The sequence below is a fragment of the Dermacentor silvarum genome, chromosome 2 (assembly GCF_013339745.2).
Source record: "Dermacentor silvarum isolate Dsil-2018 chromosome 2, BIME_Dsil_1.4, whole genome shotgun sequence".
NCBI lineage: Eukaryota > Metazoa > Arthropoda > Arachnida > Ixodida > Ixodidae > Dermacentor > Dermacentor silvarum.
Window position 1 is genome coordinate 201,274,985 of NC_051155.1, and position 19,410 is coordinate 201,294,394.

At 45.6% G+C, this 19,410-nt stretch overlaps 1 protein-coding gene across 2 annotated transcripts in view; it reads right to left on the minus strand.

The window, feature by feature from the left end:
- Positions 1-19,410, minus strand: part of LOC119442449 (protein 5NUC-like) — a 45,670-nt gene that overhangs the window by 13,792 nt on the left and 12,468 nt on the right. For both annotated transcript variants that reach the window (XM_049662177.1, XM_037707340.2), the window contains 4 exons: positions 18,453-18,678; positions 7,048-7,236; positions 6,739-6,939; positions 1,166-1,426 (listed from right to left, as the gene is read on the minus strand). In XM_049662177.1, the coding sequence (XP_049518134.1) occupies positions 1,166-1,426; positions 6,739-6,939; positions 7,048-7,236; positions 18,453-18,678 (877 nt within the window). The remainder of the gene's footprint in view (positions 1-1,165; positions 1,427-6,738; positions 6,940-7,047; positions 7,237-18,452; positions 18,679-19,410) is intronic.

A 19,410-nucleotide genomic window follows, 5' to 3' on the forward strand; every position in this document is an offset into this window, starting at 1 on the left:
AAACACTCAATCAAATTTTCTGTGTGTGGCTGGCACCTTTAATGCGCCCGATAAACCAATACAGGATTCCTGCTGCAGTCGCGGTTACTTAAGTTTGGGGGGGGGGGGGGGGGTCAACAATGCAATTTCTCGAAATTACCACTCGAGAAATGAGGGAAGTGGAGACTGGCTTCGGTATGACTACTTTTTGGTGAGAACGTGCCTGTGTACCAATAGTGCACATATCACGATAGTTCAGTCTCTACACCGAAAGAGCTTTTACCAGGTTCTTTTAAAGCGATCGCTTTCTTTAGCTACTGCGGCCACCTTGGATAGTTGGATAATTGCTCACAGAAAGCAGCGGCCCGTACCCAGTGTCCCAAGTTGTCTACTAGCCTGGACCACTAGCTATGAAGAGCAGACTGGGTATGTGCCCGAACAAACAGCTTCGGCACTGCGTTGTGATATCGATATGTGCCCATTCTAGGCCAATCCCCGAGAATGAATGTGCCAAGGTGACACAAGGGGTATATAGCCCCGAATATACTAAAGCGAAAGCGCCACATTCGCAAGACACCGTCACGTCGAGCGCGGCCTCTTGATGGATAGCCACTGCACCTAATTTGCAGCCACAATGCCGGGGTATCATTTAGCATTGTGGTTGGCAGCGTGGTTGCCGCTTAGTGTGTCTGCTGGTTTGTGCCACAATTTTTTCGATGTCGGTTTACGCAATTATTATTGAAGCATATCTGGCCACACTAGCGTGCACCGTTCTGTGGAATAGACTTTTCAGTACCTCAGTTTAGATGAAATAACGAGTTCATCGCGCACTATGCGCGAGCTACAGATTCATGTTCTGATTTTCTACGTTTGCTTGCAATATATGAGAAAAAAGACATTGTTTGAAGACTTGCTATCTAGACGTAATTCTGAAATTGCTTCATTTGAGCAGTTATGAAGTGTTTCAGGCTAAGCCCAGTTTGAAACAAACGAGACAGTATGTATATATACGGCTATGCTGTTTAAAAGATTCAGTGAAATTACTTCCTCGTGCATACATGCAGGTGACGTCGTAACGTCATGACACATGTTTGTATATGAAATAGACCTTCGATTGCCAGTTGCACACGTTGAGTTTCATACGACGTCGGCTTTGTGCCCAAAACCAACATGCACTTGGACTTACAGAAGCTCGGAAGAGCTGTTCTGATGCTCCCGGCGTTAACGACGGCGCCGTTCAGTTCCGACCATGCTGGAGGCTTTGTGGGTTCTCTGTTGACGTAGTAGTCATAGTAGGCGTCGGCAACCATGTTGCCGAGATTGCATTCTTGCATTCTACATATGGCCTCTCCGTGCTCCATGAGGACCTTAGTGCTGCCGATTACCTCCTCCATTTGTATTGTGAGGTTTATTTTATATGGATTTAGGACTTCTGTAATGTGCGTGTCTGGAAAACAAATTCAGCTACTTAGAATGTTGAGACCCGAGATTGGCAGGATGCGCCGTAACATAAGTCATCCTAATAGTAAAAAGCGTCACTAATGCTTAGTAACTACAATGTGTCGCTATTGCACTTAAATTAGGGAAACGCGAAATCGGACAACAAAGTCTTTTTCTCATTATTATCCTGCTCTAAGTCTTAGGTATAGAATTTTTAAGAAACAGGGACTCAAAGGACCAGTCCCCCGGCAGCTGTTTTCCCGCGGTACTGTCAGTGCGTTTGGGCCAACTCCTATTTGTAACAAAATGTTATATAAACACAGCAGCAATATGAGTGTAAGAAGGGTTTGAAAAAAAATTATGTAGAAAATTAAGGCGAATAATACAGTAAGTTGATGAGGCAGTAACGTGCTTTTTACTTCTTCCGGGTTCCGAATATAGGCTACTGGGTTCGGGCCCGTTGCGATTGTCATTGGCGCTTAGGAGAAGCACCGTTACGTACAAGTAGACATATGTGTGTGCGGGCTTTTGTAACCTTGCGCGAACTTGCGGGCGAGTTACTCCGGAAGCCCAGATGCAGATGTCATCTGCGCTAAATTGACAGACTGACAGGCTGTGGCAAGGATTCCGCCAACCCAATCAGAGCCAGGTTGAACAAAACTGGGCTTAAAACACCACCTTGTGGAACCCCACGGTTGGTATAGTGGTCGGTAGTTTGACCATCTTCAGTGACTACAAAGGCTGCAACGAGGACATCTACTTATCTTCAGAGACAAGGTCTCGGCGTTTCAACAGAGAAATGCGCATTAGTCGCCTTTACGCGAAAATCGATGGCCGAATATCCTGTGTCTATTAATGGCCAGCCTATTTTGTACAAAAAGAACCATCGGTTTTTAGGGATCACTGTTGACCGCGACCTCTCCTGGAGCCCTCATGTATCCTACCTAAGGAAAAGGCTCCTCTCGAGCAGCCACCTCTTCAAAGCCATCGCCGGAAAAGCATGGGGACCATCGGTGCACTCTATGCTGCAATTATACAAAGCACTCTTTATGGGTTTCTTGCGTTACAGCACCCCGGTGTTGTCAAGCGCCCGGAGGACAAACCTCAGAGTGCTTGAGAGCATGCAAGCTCAAGCACTTAGAACTTGTCTTGGCCTACCGCGATGCGCTTCAACAGCTGCAACAATTGCCATCGCCAGGGAACATTCCCATCAGAACGTATGTCGCCACAGACACCCTTCGAAATCATCTTCGACACCTTTCCCGACTACAGTCTCAACGCCTTGCTTCTCTCCCAGAAAGTAGACCAGATGCAACCTTTTCAGGCATTGTAACCTCCTATCGATCTTCTCTTCCATCAGACTTCACGCCTGCAGCAAGATCACCTTGTCCTTTATGGTGTCTCCGGCAGCCAGAAGTGCGGCTCTCCATTCCGGGAGTTACAAAGAAGTCCGACTTGCCAACTTGTGCCCTGAATCAAGCTGCTCTACATCTGCTGCATGATTCCTACTCTGATCGTATTCACATTTATACAGATGGATCTTCGACTCTGACCAGCTCTACTGGTGCAGTAGTTATTCCGTCGGCATCATTCTGCAAGAAATTCAAGATCAGCCAAGTCACAACATCGACAGGGTCTGAACTTGCCGCCCTCCGTAGCGCTGTGCTTTATGTGCTCGAAAAATCACCAAATAATGGGGCTATATTCTGTGATTCGAAGGCAGCCCTACAGTCACTTTTATCAGCTCTGCGCCGCAGCCCACATGAACAATTGGTAGCAGAGATACGATTACGCTACCATCAAGCGGTGGTCAGAGGCCACGACATTGTATTTCAGTGGCTACCAGGGCACTGCAACATCACTGGCAATGAATGTGCCGACAAAGCTGCCCGTGAAGCACATGCCCAATATGAAAGAATACCAATACCTTTGTCAAGAACGGATGCAGCGCGGCACCTCAGCAGTCTTGCCCATTCTATAACTCTAAGAAAATGGAATACACCAGAGTTTACTAACCGGCGCTTATATGCCATGGACCCACAGATGCAATTGCAACTTTTACCCGGTCTTAAACGACATGATGAAACCTTACTGTGCCGCCTGCGATTAGGAGTTTCTTTTACAAACTCCTATTCATTCCTAATTGGAATGGCGGACAGTGCCAACTGCAGCACATGTGGTATTGAGGAAACCACCAGACATATCTTATGTGACTGTCCTAGATACGAAGAAGAGAGGATTGCCCTTCGGACTGCTTTGGGGCACTTAGACGACAGGCCTTTTACGGAGGAGAAGATCTTGGGCCCGTGGCCTCGTGCGTCTTCTATGTACAGGGCTACAAAGGCGCTGCTGCGTTTTTTGAAGTGCACAAGCCTGTATGACCGCCTGTGATGAAAATCAGCTATGAACGCTTGACTGTACATGTGCAAGGTGTGAACTGTAAACTTCTCTCTTCCTTCTCCTCTTTCAATCCCTTCTCCCCCTTCCCCAGTGCAGGATAGCCTACCGGGCTCAGCCTGGTTAACCTCCCTGCCTTTCCCCTATGACTTCTCTCTCTCATGTGTGTGCGGGAGAGAACACAACTTACATAGAACAAGCTGCTCTTAAACGATGAGGTACTGCGTGCTTAAAGGCACGTACTCAAATCTCTAGACTTGAGTGCTTGCCTTTAGACGGGCAGTGCCTCATTGTTACTGCCTTCGGGTGCAGCAGAAGCGTTTTTGTAGACTTTTGGGCTGATTAGCAGTTAGTTCAGCCTCATATGAATTACGATAAGGAAAAGTAAATTATGTCACTCAGTTCAGCCATACTATACACTACACAGGACGCAAAGAAACGCCATTCTATATCGCGAATCAAGTTTCTACAAAACTCAAGCAGGTACTGTAGATACTGTAATGACAGCTTTGTCGACACAGAAAAACTCTCGCCATGGCAACGACGTCGGCCATGACAAGTACTTTATATGCATATTTCTTACTTTTCGTGAATTGATGCTCGTATGATTGAAATCTTGTGGGTTCATGTAATACTGAATAGCTCGTGAACGGTCAGCAGTATGGCTTCCGGTTTAAAGGTTCCCTGAAACACCTTTTGAAGATAGTAAAGAAACGTACGTTTTCGATCTGTTAAGGAGGCTCCTGTGAACCCGTGAGCCAAATAATATTGCACTGCATGCAGCAGTGAATTTGCAATCTCATGCTAAAATCAGTGAAAAAGGGCTTGCTCTCAGCTTCGCAATCTCGGCATGCAGCGTCATCGCAAGTAGCTGAACCCACAGCAGCTACTGGCTCATTTTGTGATCGCGAGGATATTCTCAGTAATGCAATTATAGCTCATTTAAGTTAAGTAAATGAAAAATATATCTGTCTGCGATCTCTACAACTGCCAGTATAAACACCAAAGTTGCGCGTTGCTGCGTCTGCCGCGCGAGGACTCCGAAATGAAAAGCGTAGCGTATATACCACGTCGCGCATTCCATCTTCAGGCGGGTTCAACAGGGCATTGCGCCCTTGCACCCCCTTGCCATCTCCCCTGTGTGGCTTCCAGCGCGCAGGTGGTAATGCAGGGAAACAGAGAGCCAGTGATTGGTCCGATAGCAACGTCTAACTTCGCTTGTGCATGAAGGGATCGAAACATTTTTGCAGCAGGAGATTCGTGAGGTGACGCAATTTAATGGTGATGTCATTTTATGATTTAGGACAGTGTTTCAGGGCCCCTTTAAAGGTTGACAGCAGCGCATCGAACTGTATGTTTCTTCGCACATCCAGGATTAATGACTGTCAGCACACGTTATGTGTGGTTAGTAGAGCCCGTAAGTTTTCGTTTCCTAACGTGGTTTTCTTGCCATTTTTCAAAGACAGTACGCAAGTCATCCAATGTGTGTTTAGCTAGCAGCAAGAGCATCTCAGTTAAGACACCCGCCTATGGAGCATAGAGTTATTACATCTGCTGCGTTCAGAAACGGCCATGTCTCCGATGCAGAAGATGAAATGGGTGAGCTGGAGGGCAACGATTGTTGTTGAAAATCTGGATGACGATGTGGGGTCAGTGTCAGAGCAACCGTCGGACACATCGGGTTAAGACAAATCTTGCGGAGTGATTAGCGAAAGACTGGATTGTTGCTGAAGAGGAGCTGTTGTTCCGCACTATTTTTTTTAATTTTCCAGTAATACAGATGCTCTTTGAGAAAATAATGCTGCGAGAAAATTAGGTTAAATTGAATTGAGAGATGCCTTTTTAAATTGAAAAGACAGTCGAAGGGGGAAGGAAGGAGCATCAAAGACAAAACTGTCATCATAAGGTTGACGGATCACCTGTGCGCAAACGTTACGCCACCTTTCATCTGCATCAACAACCGGTTCATGTTAGAAATTTCCGCCCTGAAATAACAATTATGCGACAGTAAGACATTACTGTAAACGCTTCACCCATGGCAGCAAGTTTTATTGCGATAGCAGTTATATGGACGCTCTAGGTGAAATTCTGCCGTCGTCGTCGCCGCCGTGAGGTTCCGTAAAAGTCCACGGGCGATAGAATCGGCGCCGCGCGCCATACGCTGTATGTGCGAGTGAAAGCATGCGACGGTGAGCCGGCAATCGCGGCTCGCGCACACAAGGGCGGTAAGCGGGAAGGAAGCGCAGCCTTCCAGTCGCACACAACGCTCCGGAGGGAGGGTAGGTAGGGGAAGGGGCCTCACCCTACTGCAGCCGCGCGCTCCCGCCGCGCCGGAAGTCTCTGGGGGAAGGGGGGGGGGGGGGGTTCTGCACCGCGAGCGCTCTCCCGCGTGGCTGTATCTTGAAAGTCACCTGCGGCGGGGGCAGAAGATGCGCCGCCACGAAGCTAAATTCGCTCGCTGCTGTGCTGACTCACTCCAGAGTTTTGACAGCCAGTTTGAGCGGCCATCGAGTGAGATGCGTTCATGTTCGCTTTTGCGTGCGTGACACCATGCTTGTTAATTTAGTTAGTAGGCCTATGTTTACAAGTTTATACGGGTGATAAAACTACTATCCTTACATTGTATAGCTGTCCACTAGTTTTCTATCGCAATCGATGCGTCGCCCATCGGGCGAAACTGCGACCTTTTAAAAGTTTAATTCAATCGTTGCGCAACAATCGCTGCGTTTCACGTCTATTTGAATGCAAAAAGTGACAGCAGTCTCCAGTCTAAACTTCTCCTCTTAAGCGCACAGTGGCACCGAAAAATAAAACGCCTTGTCTTTGTGGCCAAAATGGCGCGCGCTGGGTACAGTAGGTTGTAGTGCCACACAAGAAAGAAATGTATATATATATGTATAATTAAATATATAGCAGCCTAACCTTCATCGACGGAAGCGTTGAGCAAAATAGGGTTTCCTCCGCACTCTACAATGTGGCCAGTGCTGTTGAATGTCACGTCTAATCTACCGAGAAATTTTCCAAACCAGAAGTCCTGCACAATGAGGGCTCTGCTGCCGTCTGTTCTGTTGATAACGTAGGGATACGGACCTTCAGGCTTATTCTCCTTTGGATAATCACGACCTGAAAAAAAAAAAACAACAAGAAAATATGCGGGTATTGTAAGTCACAGCACACGAACGCACGCAGTTGTATATGATATATTAAGAGTGCTTATATAAACATACTTACCCGTGTAAAGCAACGTGTTTGTATGTCCGCCTACGAGTACATCAATTTCCGGTACGCTTTCGGCAATTTTGATTTCCCGGTGGAAACCACTATGCGTAATTGCGATAATTATGTTCACACCTTGTTTGACAAGGTTACTAGCTTCCGTTTGGAAACTAGGTGTTTCGTCGAAAAATTCTACGTTTGGTCCTGTAAACAAAAAGAAAGTAAAGTTGAAACTATTAGAAATGCATGAAAAAATACACACTACACATGTTACGTGCAACTGCGATGTGTTTCACAATTACGACTGATATTTTGCCGCAGTGTTGATTTCATGCTCTGTATTAAAAAAAAAAAAACGGTACCCGTCCTAAAATTGGAAGTCTTCTTTAATGAACCCTGCACAAGGTGTAAGCCATCGATGAGTTATTGTCAATGGGCAAGTAAGCACACGTTTTATTATGAAAGCGACTAAATGAAAATCAAATACCCATTGGTGTAATGCTGCCCCTTCCGTTGAATACCTGAAAGTAAAGGTTCGTGAGCCTGGTATTTTTATTAAAATGGTATTATTTTCCTACAGGCGTTTTTTTTTTGTTTTCGTTGTGTAATAGTATAAGCGTGCATGACCCGGGAACATAATTTCTTTTTATGTTTTTTGTTCCAATTAAATGGTGGCAGCGGAACACAGATGCGCCATCAGTGTACTTAATTGAGTGCCTCAAGAAGAACACATGGTACAAGGGCGTATTTGCCCGATGCCGACGATTCTGACATGCTTCAAAAATTTTTTTAGTACTGCGGTTTTACGTGCGAAAACCACGATATTATTATGACACACGCCATAGAGGGGGGAGTCGATATTTTTTTGACCACCTGGAGTTCTTTAACGTGCGCCGAATGCATGGTACCCGGGTGTTCGCGCATCTCGTCCTCATCGATATGCGGCCGCCTTGACCGCAATTTGATCCCGTGACCTCGGGTTTACAGGGAAACACCAACGCCTCCGCAGCGGGTGCTACCCATTCGAACGCGCACCCAAATTTTATCGTCTTAGAAAGAAGCAAATGCCATGACCAAAATGCAGGTGCTTGGCTGTGATAGCGTAAGCATTGTAATCGTCCATAGCCTGAAGAGGGCGCTTGGATCTGTCATCTAAACAGCCTGCTGCGACGTACGCAGAAGGAGCACGTAAACACGCGACCGCAAAATGGCTACAAATCGTGCACTCAGCGTGGAGGGCACCCCGGCCCGAAAGAAGCGTCGCGCGGAACAGGAGCGTCTTTGCTACGCAGCGAAACCTGGTGCAAACAGTGCAATGTATGCATAGAATGTATACATACAATTATAATAACTAATTGAATTACGTACATCCCCATAATTTAATTATTGTTTAACACTGCTGCCACGATGTCATGTGCCCCGTGAGGCAGTGATAATGCTGAACCCTCTCGGAGATTGTGAACAATGACGCACAACAACGCCTCAAGCAAACACGTCTCCCTGTGTGTTCAGTGTACTACGCGGACAAACAGCAGTGGTGCACGCAAGGTAACGTTTGAGATCAACTCACCACTCTCGTATTGGTCTAAACGCTGCTGAAATTACACATTTGCCGCCAACATCATCGGTATAGTTATCGTAAAATCAATGCAAACGGTATACAAAGCTTCGCTTACATCAATTCCCTCAGTGCCTACGATCCGCATATTTTTGTTGTGCGAATTTTATAATATCGCAGGATAATTCCATACAGAGCATAGCTGTCTTTCAGCTAGAAAAAGGTCTTAACTGAGAAAAGGTGCAAAACGCGGCTTTACAGGACGTCCGTACTTAGGAATAGCGTAAAAAGAAAATGAATGGAATATTCTGTTTTTATAGTTTACCAACCTTAATTAGAACACATGGTAGACACCAAGAAAAAAAAATATGGTCATCTTGACTTTTGAATAGGAAGCTAAAAATTGGCTTTTTCAGCAATCTCCAATGCACGTTGTAACACATAGCAGCCAATTGCTGTTGGAATTATTATTTTTTGCAACAGCGGAGCTGTTTAAGGTCTAGGTTGATCCCTACGGAGCGATGGTGTTTGTAATTTCGAGCGAAGTAGAAGAGAATTGAGTGCGTTCGCTCTCCGTTATAGCGCGCGTCCCCGCACGCTTCCGCTCGGGCATACGGCACGCGGCGAAGATTTTATCTATAGGGAACCTCACGGCGACGACGACGGTGACGACGACGGCAGAAATCCGGTTGAAGTGTCCATGTAATTGCTATCGCAATAATAAATAAAACAGAGTAAACTTTTTTTTGGCAACGCGCGTTTCCAATCCGGGTACCCACAGTCCGAAGGCGAGTGTCATAACCACTAGGCTGTAGACCCACGCTTGCAGAACATGCATTTATGCGTTGTAGTGACGATTGTAACACAACTTGCTATGGGTGAGAGAAAAAGAAAAGGAGAGCGAGAAAAGGAAATAGAAAGAGGCGCGATTGGAACCCGGGTACTTACGGTCCGAAGGTGAGCGTCATACCCACTACGCTATACACCCACGCTTGCAGAGCTCCGCTGTTTTATCAGATTTCACAAGCGTGAAACTGGCTTAAATTTTTGCACAATTTTCAAGTTCCCGAACTTCACAAGCATGGAACTGGCTTAAGTTTTCGCACAATTTGCAAGTTTCCGAACATCCAGATAATTGTATTTAGTAAAAGCGTCGAAATATTTGAACTTTTGAATATGAATCGAATAGTCTGCTATTCGATTCGTTTTCGATTCGAGAATTAACGATTCGAAGTTGCCAAATATCTCGTTTTTTCGAATATATGGCGTAACAACACTTAGTTTGAGTCTGCGAGGAGAAAGCCAGATGCAAGTGGTGGCTGTTCCGAATGATTCTGCCGCCGGGCAACCTCCTTGGTTGCTACAGAGATCCAGCAATTCGTGAGCAAATGCCTGAAGCAGACAACTCCCGCTCTATAATTTCCTGCCCTTAAATAAGTACGTTGATGCTTTAGGTATAGCCTACAAACTTGTTTTATGAGTTTAGGCAAAGCGATATATTAGTGCGTCAATATCATCCTTAAAAATTGGAGGACGCTTAAGCTTCGCCTTTAAGAGTGGAACGCGATACAAGGTCGATTCACATAGGTCGCGAAGCTTCGGGCGAAAAGCGGTTCAGAACGAATTGTCACCGACATCAGCAAGGGTGGTTATGGGAGCAGCGATTGAAGCGCGACTATGTTTAGAAAAAACAAACATTGGGAAAGAAAAACGCGTTTTATAAACAAAGACAGACACAGTTAGATTCATTCGACGAAAATGCGGTTCCTAATCAGGTTTATGTACGCATGGCGAGGAAAGAAGAGAGAATTCTGTTTTATTTGATCATTATCAATAAATGCCTTTTTTCAGCGCCCACTGTAAGAGCGCCCCCCGATAACGACGGGCGCCGCTATCACTTGCAATGCAATGCAGCTCTTATGTGCAGAAAGGCGCGCTCGTAAAGTTCACCTGTTACAATACGCCCCCCTCACATGTTGTATTCTTTTGCTTGCCGACGTTTGCCTAAATTTGGTGACGCAGGTAGTTTCATTGTTTCTTAACCTATTCAGTCAAAAGCAGTAAGTTGCGACCGCCAGATAATTGTTTAATTTAGTTGTTTCCGTGCGACAGCGCTGGCCGATTGGCTTGGCGTCCAACGAAAGGACGAGCACTCTATGCCCAAAGCGTTCGTCAGCCTCCAAAGAAAGCATGTTCTGTGCAGGGATGCGATTTCGACACCCGTACGGCTGACCTTTTCCTGCATCGCTTTCCGCGCTGAAAGCTCGGAACGCCCATCAAGTCATATAGCGGAGCATTTAAATATACAGCTGTAATGGCAGGCCTCAGAAAAGAAATTTCGCGCCTTTGAGAACACAATGACGTCACTTCTGTTTTTAACGGATATGACGTCACATTATTTTTCCTTCCGCCGGAAGTGTTCTCTCCTCACACAGATGGCGGTAAGCCCCATGAACCGCCGATGAACCGCCATGTTTTGAACGTATGGGCTTCTATGCAAGCTTCGCTACCAGGTATATCTCCCTTGCGCGATAGCCTCATCGGGCTCCGTTCGCATCACATTTTCTTTATGAGTAGGCTTCACTGCAACATACAACGTGGGAAAGCCAGCTTACAAAAAACCAAGCTTACACTGATTCCCTTAAAGTCCGCTTCACTTTTAAACACAAATGCTTTGCTGGGCAGACATTTTTACAGCAGCAATTTAAACCGTCTTATATCAAAATGTGAAGGCCCAAGGACCTTTTTATGATTGTAATAATTGTTTGCTGTTGCCCCGAGGCGCACGCGTGTGCACAATTTAGAAAGGCTGGGTTTTCAACATTCCCTTCAATGTTGCCTAGAACCAAATTACAGCGAAACACCATCAGAATTAGAGGACGCTTAAGCTTCGTTAAGAGTGGAACGCGATAGCAGTCAAAGATCCCTGGCTGATTATCAGGCTTTTTTTCTCGTATATTCAAATTACAATCCAATGCTATCTGTAGCGTCTGTAGGTTGTGGTTAAGTTGTACTTTGGAATTTTTCTATCAGATTATACTTTGAGAAATTAAATTTTTGTTCTCTAACGACTTGCGGCACACGCCTGTATGGTCGGGGTGGTTCGGGATCATGTGGTTCGCGGTGATCATTTCCGCCAAACGCCGATGCTTAACGCCGACACCGAAGCCGATGCTGGATTTTCTGCGACACGGAGCCCTTAATACTGTCACGTTAAAAAAAGATCACCAGCCCTTCTGCTGTCGAGAAAATGGGGGTAAGCTAAGCTTGTCGTGTGTGTGTTTGACCTTCGTAGTGATTTTCTTTCTTTCTCTCTTTCTCTCTATCTGTCTTTCTCTCTCTCTTTCTCTTTCTTGCTATCTCTATCTTTTATTTATTTATCTTTTTCTCTCTTTCGATCTCTTCCTTCCTTTCTCTCTTTTCTCTCTGACCTTCGTGTTGATTTTCTTTCTTTCTCTCTCTCTTTCTCTCTTTCTATTTTTTATTTACCTTTCTCTCTTTTTTTATCTCTCTCTCTCTCTCTTTTTCTATCTCTGTCTCTTTGTCTGACCTTCGCGGGGATTTGGTACACTTCTCTTTCTCACTCTCTCTCTCGGTCTTTATTTCTCTCTTTCTTTTTCTCTCTCTCTCTATCTATACTTCTTTCTCTCGCTTTCTTTTTTATCTCTTTCTCTCTCTTTCCTTTTTTGTCCCTATTATGTGCCATTGAACTTGGACCCTTTCTGCACTATCGCTAGAATCGACCTACTTGTCAGCGTGACAACGCCGCCACCGCTGACACTTGTGAGCCTATAAAGCTTCGATTAAATGTCACAGGCCTGCGCGGCACACGCAGCACACTGACAGCGAAAGCTCTAATTTCAATTGACAGTGTAGCTCTAATTTCGGCACCACGCACAGCAGGGTCTTCGCGACAGTTTCTTCGCCGCGTTTTGACGATGACCATTTCAACTGTCCGCCCGGTGTCGACGGCGAGCTGCGGCTTGTAATGCTCTCTGCACAGCAGTCTGCTGAGCCCGATGATGCCTGGTTGTAGCCGCACACGTAGCTCTTTGCAGGCGCAAGTTGGAATCTGCTAGCGCAAGACAGGGGTAATTGGAGAACACAGGGAGAGGCCTTCGTCCTGCTGTGGACATAAATATAGGCTGATAATGATGATGATGACGTAGCTCTACGTTTGCAGACGCCTTAACTAGATGGCATCACCATACTGGCGGAGCTTCCGGATCGCGTTGATTGCGAGCCTCGTCTGAATCGTATCTCGTCTTCGTATCCTGCGCGCCTGCCTAGGGCGCGTTTATAGGGCATTTTCCGCTACCTGATAGCAAGCGCTTGCAGGGCTCAGTGGTAAAGTATCCGATTCCCGCGCAGCGGGCCCGGGTTCGATCCCGGCAGGAGCCGGGTACTTTTTTTCGCATTTCCGGCGATATCGGTTACGGTCACTGGACGCCGTAGGCGGAGGTGGCGGCGACAGACACCATCGCGAACTGAAACGGCTATTGGAATGAGCCCATAACAGTTTACGCTGTAAAACGATGCGCGGTGCTTGAGTATTAAACCTTGCTCCTTGAGCATCTGCGACGTGCTGCTCCTGTGTTTCGTTACCGTAATTGCCATGGCGCGCCACATGAGTAAGCATTCAGTTGTTTCTCATACACAACCTTCTCCGTTGACCGGAGTCCATTTGTGAATGAAATTGAATGTATAAAACAACGTAAATAAGCCAAGAGAAGTTTTGAACAGCTGAACTGAGAAACAACAGCAACAACAAAGGACTAAGTAAGACAGACAAGTACGTCGCTGTACTAACAATGTTAGTACAGCGACGTCCTTGTCTGTCTTTTTATTGCGATAGCAATTATATGGACACTTCAAGCGGATTTATGCCGTCGGCGTCGCCGCGAGATTCCGTATAAAGTCCAAGGGCGACAATGTCGTCGCCGTGCGCCGTATGTACGAATGAAAGCGCGCCTTCACGGAGAGCGAACGCACATCGCAGAGAAAACGTGACTTCCGTCGCGCGAAAGGCCGGGGGGGGGGTATGAGAGGGAGGGAGGAGGGGAGGGGCGACGCTGTGCTGCGGCACCAAATGCGTATCTTGCAACCGGGCGCAAGGGTAACTGGCGACGCAATCTCTCACGTGAAAGGAGCAAAGTGGGAAGGCAGCGCGGCAGGGAGGGGGCGGGGGGTGGCTTCTACTATGCCAACAAATGCGTTCTGGTACTTTGCGCCTGTGCCTGCTGTCGGTGTTGTCGCGCGCACCGTATCTTGAAAGCGATATCCACACGGCTCTGACCTTTGTATGCACTGTGCGTACGCCACTCAGTTTCCATTGAAGCGATAGAACGCACGAACGTTCGCGCGCTGCGGCGGCCGCGCTTCCCCACGGCCCCGTTTTGACAGTGGTTGTCTCCGGTCGTCGAGTCTATTCACGTTTGCTTGTGGGCGTGACACCACGCTTGTTAATTCAGTTAGTAAGCGAATGTGTTAAGTTTATGCAGCCGATAAAACTACTATCCCTACTCCTTATAGCTCTCTACTAATTTGCTATCGCAATTGACGCTTCGCCTTTCGGGCGAAACAACAACAAAGGACTAAGAAAGACAGACAAGTACGTCGCTGTACCAACTGTTGTTAGTACAGCGACGTACTTCCTGTGCTAACTGTTGTTAGTACAGCGACGTCCTTGTCTGTCTTTTTAATCTGTTTAAAACTCGTCTTAGGTATGTACAAAATAGCGCAGTTAAATACTATTCAGATGATATTTAAGCCGGCGTCTTTTCTTTCCCCAGCTAATTCAATATAACCCCCATGTTTCACTTTGTTTAGAAATGAGAAACTATTCGGTATTCGATTTGATAAGGGAAGGTCTTTTTCTCGAATATTACAATTCGATTGGGTTCAGAAATTTCGCTATTCGAGCCCCCTTAGTACTTACTGTTTTTTTTGTTTTTTGTTGCTGTTGCTTTGAATTTCGGTGGCAAAACCGGGAAGATAGCAACAGAAGGGGCATTTCGCTGTTCTTGCGCAGGAATTAAAAATTTCCATCTCTGATTTCTTCGAAATTTTACAAGAATCACTTACGTCATTGAATGCCTGTCTTATGCAAAGACAGAGAGCATTAATTTAATCCGTGTACAAAGGAAAGCAATGAACAGTTATAGACAAGCCACTTTGATAGGTGCCCCGCGGCCTCTCTATTAGGTCGCGGTGACCGGCAATTAGTAGGTGGCTTTTGATTAATCAGTTAACCAATCTGCAGTGCTACAGAAGGAACACAGGTTCTTTTTTATAAGTAATGCAAAGGCCTAATGAGCTCTAGTTGTCATGACTCAGGGAATATCGCGTTCTTCTGCAGGGCCCAAGGTTGCGGGTGGCATTCACATTTCAATGGAGGCAAACGAAAGTACACTCGAGTAATTGTTTTTGTACCCACTAAGAACGGCAGGAGGTATAAAATAACCCAGAGCCGTCCCCTGTCGCATCTGTCCTAGCCCCACAAACAGTCCCCAGAATGAACTGACCGACTGATTGACTGACTGGCCAGCTGACTGACTGACTGACTGACTGACTAACTAACTAACTAACTAACTAACTAACTAACTAACTAACTAACTAACTAACTAACTAACTAACTAACTAACTAACTAACTAACTAACTAACTAACTAACTAACTAACTAACTAACTAACTAACTAACTAACTAACTAACTAACTAACTAACGAACGAACGAACGAACTAACTAACTAACCAACTAATTAACTAACTAACTAACCAGCTAACTAACTAACTAACTAACTAAATAACTAACTAAATATCGAACTAAACATCTCGCAAGATCGTGTATTTTACATCGAGAATTCAAGATGAGAGTGAACGCATGCAATGGGTTGCATAAAGCCCCACCACCCCGAATTGACCAACAGGCATTTATTTTTCTCGTGACGTCACAGGACGAAGTGTTTTACACGCACCGTTTGTCTTTGCAAGTGGCAGGGCGATGATGAAAAAGTCATTGTTCTCTGCAAAACATAAATTTCTGCCAAATATAAACTTAGGAAGGAGTAAAAAGCCGTAACTCTATCAAGCGCATCGCCGCGTGAAGTCATGGAATGCCTTGAGCTATAGAATCACAAACAACATTGCTTCATATTTCTGATAATTTTATTGCGACAGCAATTATATGGACACTTCAACCGGATTTCTGCCGTCGTCGTCGCCTTCGCCGTCGCCGTGAGGTTCCGTATAGACTCCAAGGGCGATAATATCGCCGCCGCGCACCGTATGCGCGAGTGAAAGCGCGCGGGGGACGCGCCCTATCACGCGGAGCGCACGCACGGCGGAAAGCAAACGCGACCGTCACGCGAAAGGCCGTGGGGGTATGGGAGGGAGGAAGACGCTGTGCTACGACACCAAATGCGTATCTTGCAACCGGGCGCAAGGGGAACTGCCAACGCAATCTCCCACGCTAAAGCAAGAAAGCGGGAAGGCAGCGCGGGAAGGAGGGGGGGGGGGAGCAGCTTCTACTCTGCCAACAGCTACGCTTGCACTGGCTGTGGTGGCGGTCGCACGCACCGTCTCTTATCTGCACACAGCTCTGACCTTTGTATGCGCTGTGCATTCGCCACTCAGTTTCCGTTGAAGCGATATACCGCACGAACCTTCGCCCGCTGCGGCGGCTGCGCTTGCTGCCAGCGTTTTGACAGTCGTTGTCTGCGGTCATTCAGTGTGATCTATTCATTTTTGCTTGTGCGCGATAACACCACGCTTGTCAATTCAGTTAGAAAGCGAACGTGTCCAAGTTTATGCACCTGATAAAACTACTATCCCTACTCCGAATAGCTCTCTGCTAATTTGCTATCGCAATTGATGCTTCGCCTTTCGGGCGAAACTGCGACATTTTCTTGCAGTTATTAGTTTCTGTGCTGCCACCAAGTTTAATGCGCACGATTTCCTTGGTATTACATATGAGAAGTCTCAATGCTTCGATATCGCTAGTCTCTTGTTCTTCAATTTTTACATTTGCTTGGGTTGTCATGTGTCAAAAAAAGGCAAAAGACTACGTGCTACTCGGACATACCTGATGTCATAATACACACGTATATTGAAGCGTAACACCTGCTAAAATAATTTCGGCGTGTCACGAGACGAATGGCATACCATAGCGCCATAATAACAATAAATAAACTCTACCCTTGCGATGGTCCTGCCAGGCGTTTAACGCATTGATGCTTAGTCGCAAGATATTTGCATTCACGTTGCCTTAAAACACTCATGCTTTCATAGTTGTGTTCTCGTTGTGTGCATAGTATAGAGGAAGTTGATGTCGGAGTAAACGTACTCGGAAAGGGAGGAATCGCTGTTTTCTACTAATCGTTTTCACTTTTTTCTGCCTGTGCCAATTATTAATAATGTCTTCGCTTGTATACATATATCCCCTTTTGGTTGCCCCAAGTAGCTATAATATGCCCTAATCACCTATAATATATTCAACTGGGGATCAAGTCAGAAGGTTAGGAGCGCTCCTGAGACAGCGTTTCACTGCTATATATGGGTTAATGCGCTTAAGATGATGAAAGTTGCTTGTAAAGAAGGTGCTGATGAATATAGAAAACAATAAAATATAAAAAAGGGAGTAGAAAATGCCACTTTGAAGCGCGAAGCTGAAAATCAAAGATTATAAGTTCAAGCGGACGCATACTCCCAATGCTTTTAGGCGATGTCGCACGTAAAAAAAGAAATTCTGCAGAGCCCATAATAACCTCCTGGTAATTTATGGGTCTGATAAAAACCTTCTGAAGTACTTATCTCTTGTTAAGCCGTGTTTCTTTTCCTTTTTTGTTATGCCTTGTGCTCATAGTCTTCTGTACGCAGAATGCTGTCACCCTCGTCACACAGATAAGGATACCCGGCGCAATTGACAAATCCTTTCGAGAAATGCTCGTTTTGAGAATGCCAAATTCGCTTTGTAAGGAAGAAGAAGTGCGTCGTGTAGAGCTCTGCAGCCGGATCGCCAGCGCTACTTAAGTGGGGCTCGGGCTCGACGCTGTTCCTGGTGCGCCTGGCTAAACCTACACTGTTGTGTCTTCCTGTCGGCGTCCTTCGTGTCGTCCACAGCCGTGCTAGACTTCCTTGTCATAGCTTATAATACTTTCACCAACATGATTGAGTGGTGCCTGTTCTTGCAGCCCACCCTAGTCTATCAGAAGTTTAAGTTAAGAACACCCATTTAGTGGTATAATTCTGAATGGCATATTGCTACGGTCATTTAGCGCAGTCATTCTCCTAGCTAGAAATTTTACAATACATTTACTTTCTAGATAACCCCTGGGCTTCTTGCTTACTTATCCCCTTTCTCAATATAAAACAGTACCTAGAAGTTGATATGTACTACGCGTCACAAGATGTGTGGCGCTCGTGACTTGAAAGACTATGTTTCTTGTGATGAACAAGACATTACTGCTTAGAGAAATTGAGCCACGGTCTGCTCGTATTTTCAGCATCTGCAGGAAGCTCACTCTCGAAATTTTACCAAAAAGTGTGGTAAGTAAGGCTCCAGTGCTGCTGGGGCAGCGTTAAATATTACCGAATAGAAAGCGACATTTGGAAGCAGTTACTGCCGAAACTGAAATTGCATATAAAGCATCGTTTGGTGCGAGAGCTGGCGTCTACGTGGTTGCTTCGTCAGTTCAGAGAAAAGGTGAAGGCAATGTGTTTTTTCTGTATTGACTCTTTATAGCGTGCATCGAGTGTCATCTACTATTCTCACAAAAATAAACATTGCAAATCTGGTTATTCTTATTCCTTTGAAGTTGTTTAGTGAATGGACTAAATTTGATGGTTTGTGCTTCTGTAAGTTACCTGGGCTTGAAGTGTATTTTGTGCTCGGGATTACCGCGCCGATAATTCCAATCTTCGTCCCATTAACTTCTCTTATTGAAGACTTCACAAGCTCCAGTTCTGCGAGCAGTGGTTCCTTTGAAAAGTTTGTGTTTGTTCCAACAACCGTTACATTGGAGTCGTTCATTTTCTTAAGAAAACTGGCAAGGTTCTGCGGTCCGTCATCGAATTCGTGATTTCCAAGGCACTGAAAAGAATTGCAATTAAGTTACTTGCAGATACCTTTCAAGCAATTAAGCGAGTTTTGCACAGTGATGTTTGGAGACTACTGTTGTGCCTACGAGTAATAAGTACCAATTAATGCATGTATGACGAGGATGTTACATGCAGCAACCAAGTAATTATTTCAATGTTTTTACGAACAGGGCACAAAAAAGTGGTAAATCTCGGTGGGTAAAGGGTGAATAAGTGCTAAATTTTGAAGAATGGGGCACGTTGACATCGTCTGACAAAAGGTGAAAGTTTCTTATAGGGCGCCTGCAAGTGGTTGCACAGACATCTGTCAGTGCCATGAAAGGTGTAGAGCTGCTTGAAGAAAGTCCGCTAAGAGATGTCAGAATGCATCTTGCATTCTGCATTTAACATCGCATCATTGAGGCAATAACAGCCGCATAACAGTCAGTTATTTCTTATTTAGTTACGCGAGGTAAATGGGTTAGGTGCCTTAAGACAAAAATCGAAACAAAGCTACGGTATTAGATTGTACGCTGCAAGGACGTCTGAAACTGAAACATTCGCCATGTCCGGGGATAAACTAGTTGAAAAAAAAAGAAGCATGATATAAAATATTTGGCTGTAAATGTCTTGGCTATTGGCCAACTACAACAAATTATGACGTTCTCGAATGTCTATGTCCAGGTATTTCTCGATGAAGGAATTGACGTCCTCGAACAACCAGGGCAGATCAGTTCGCTGCCTT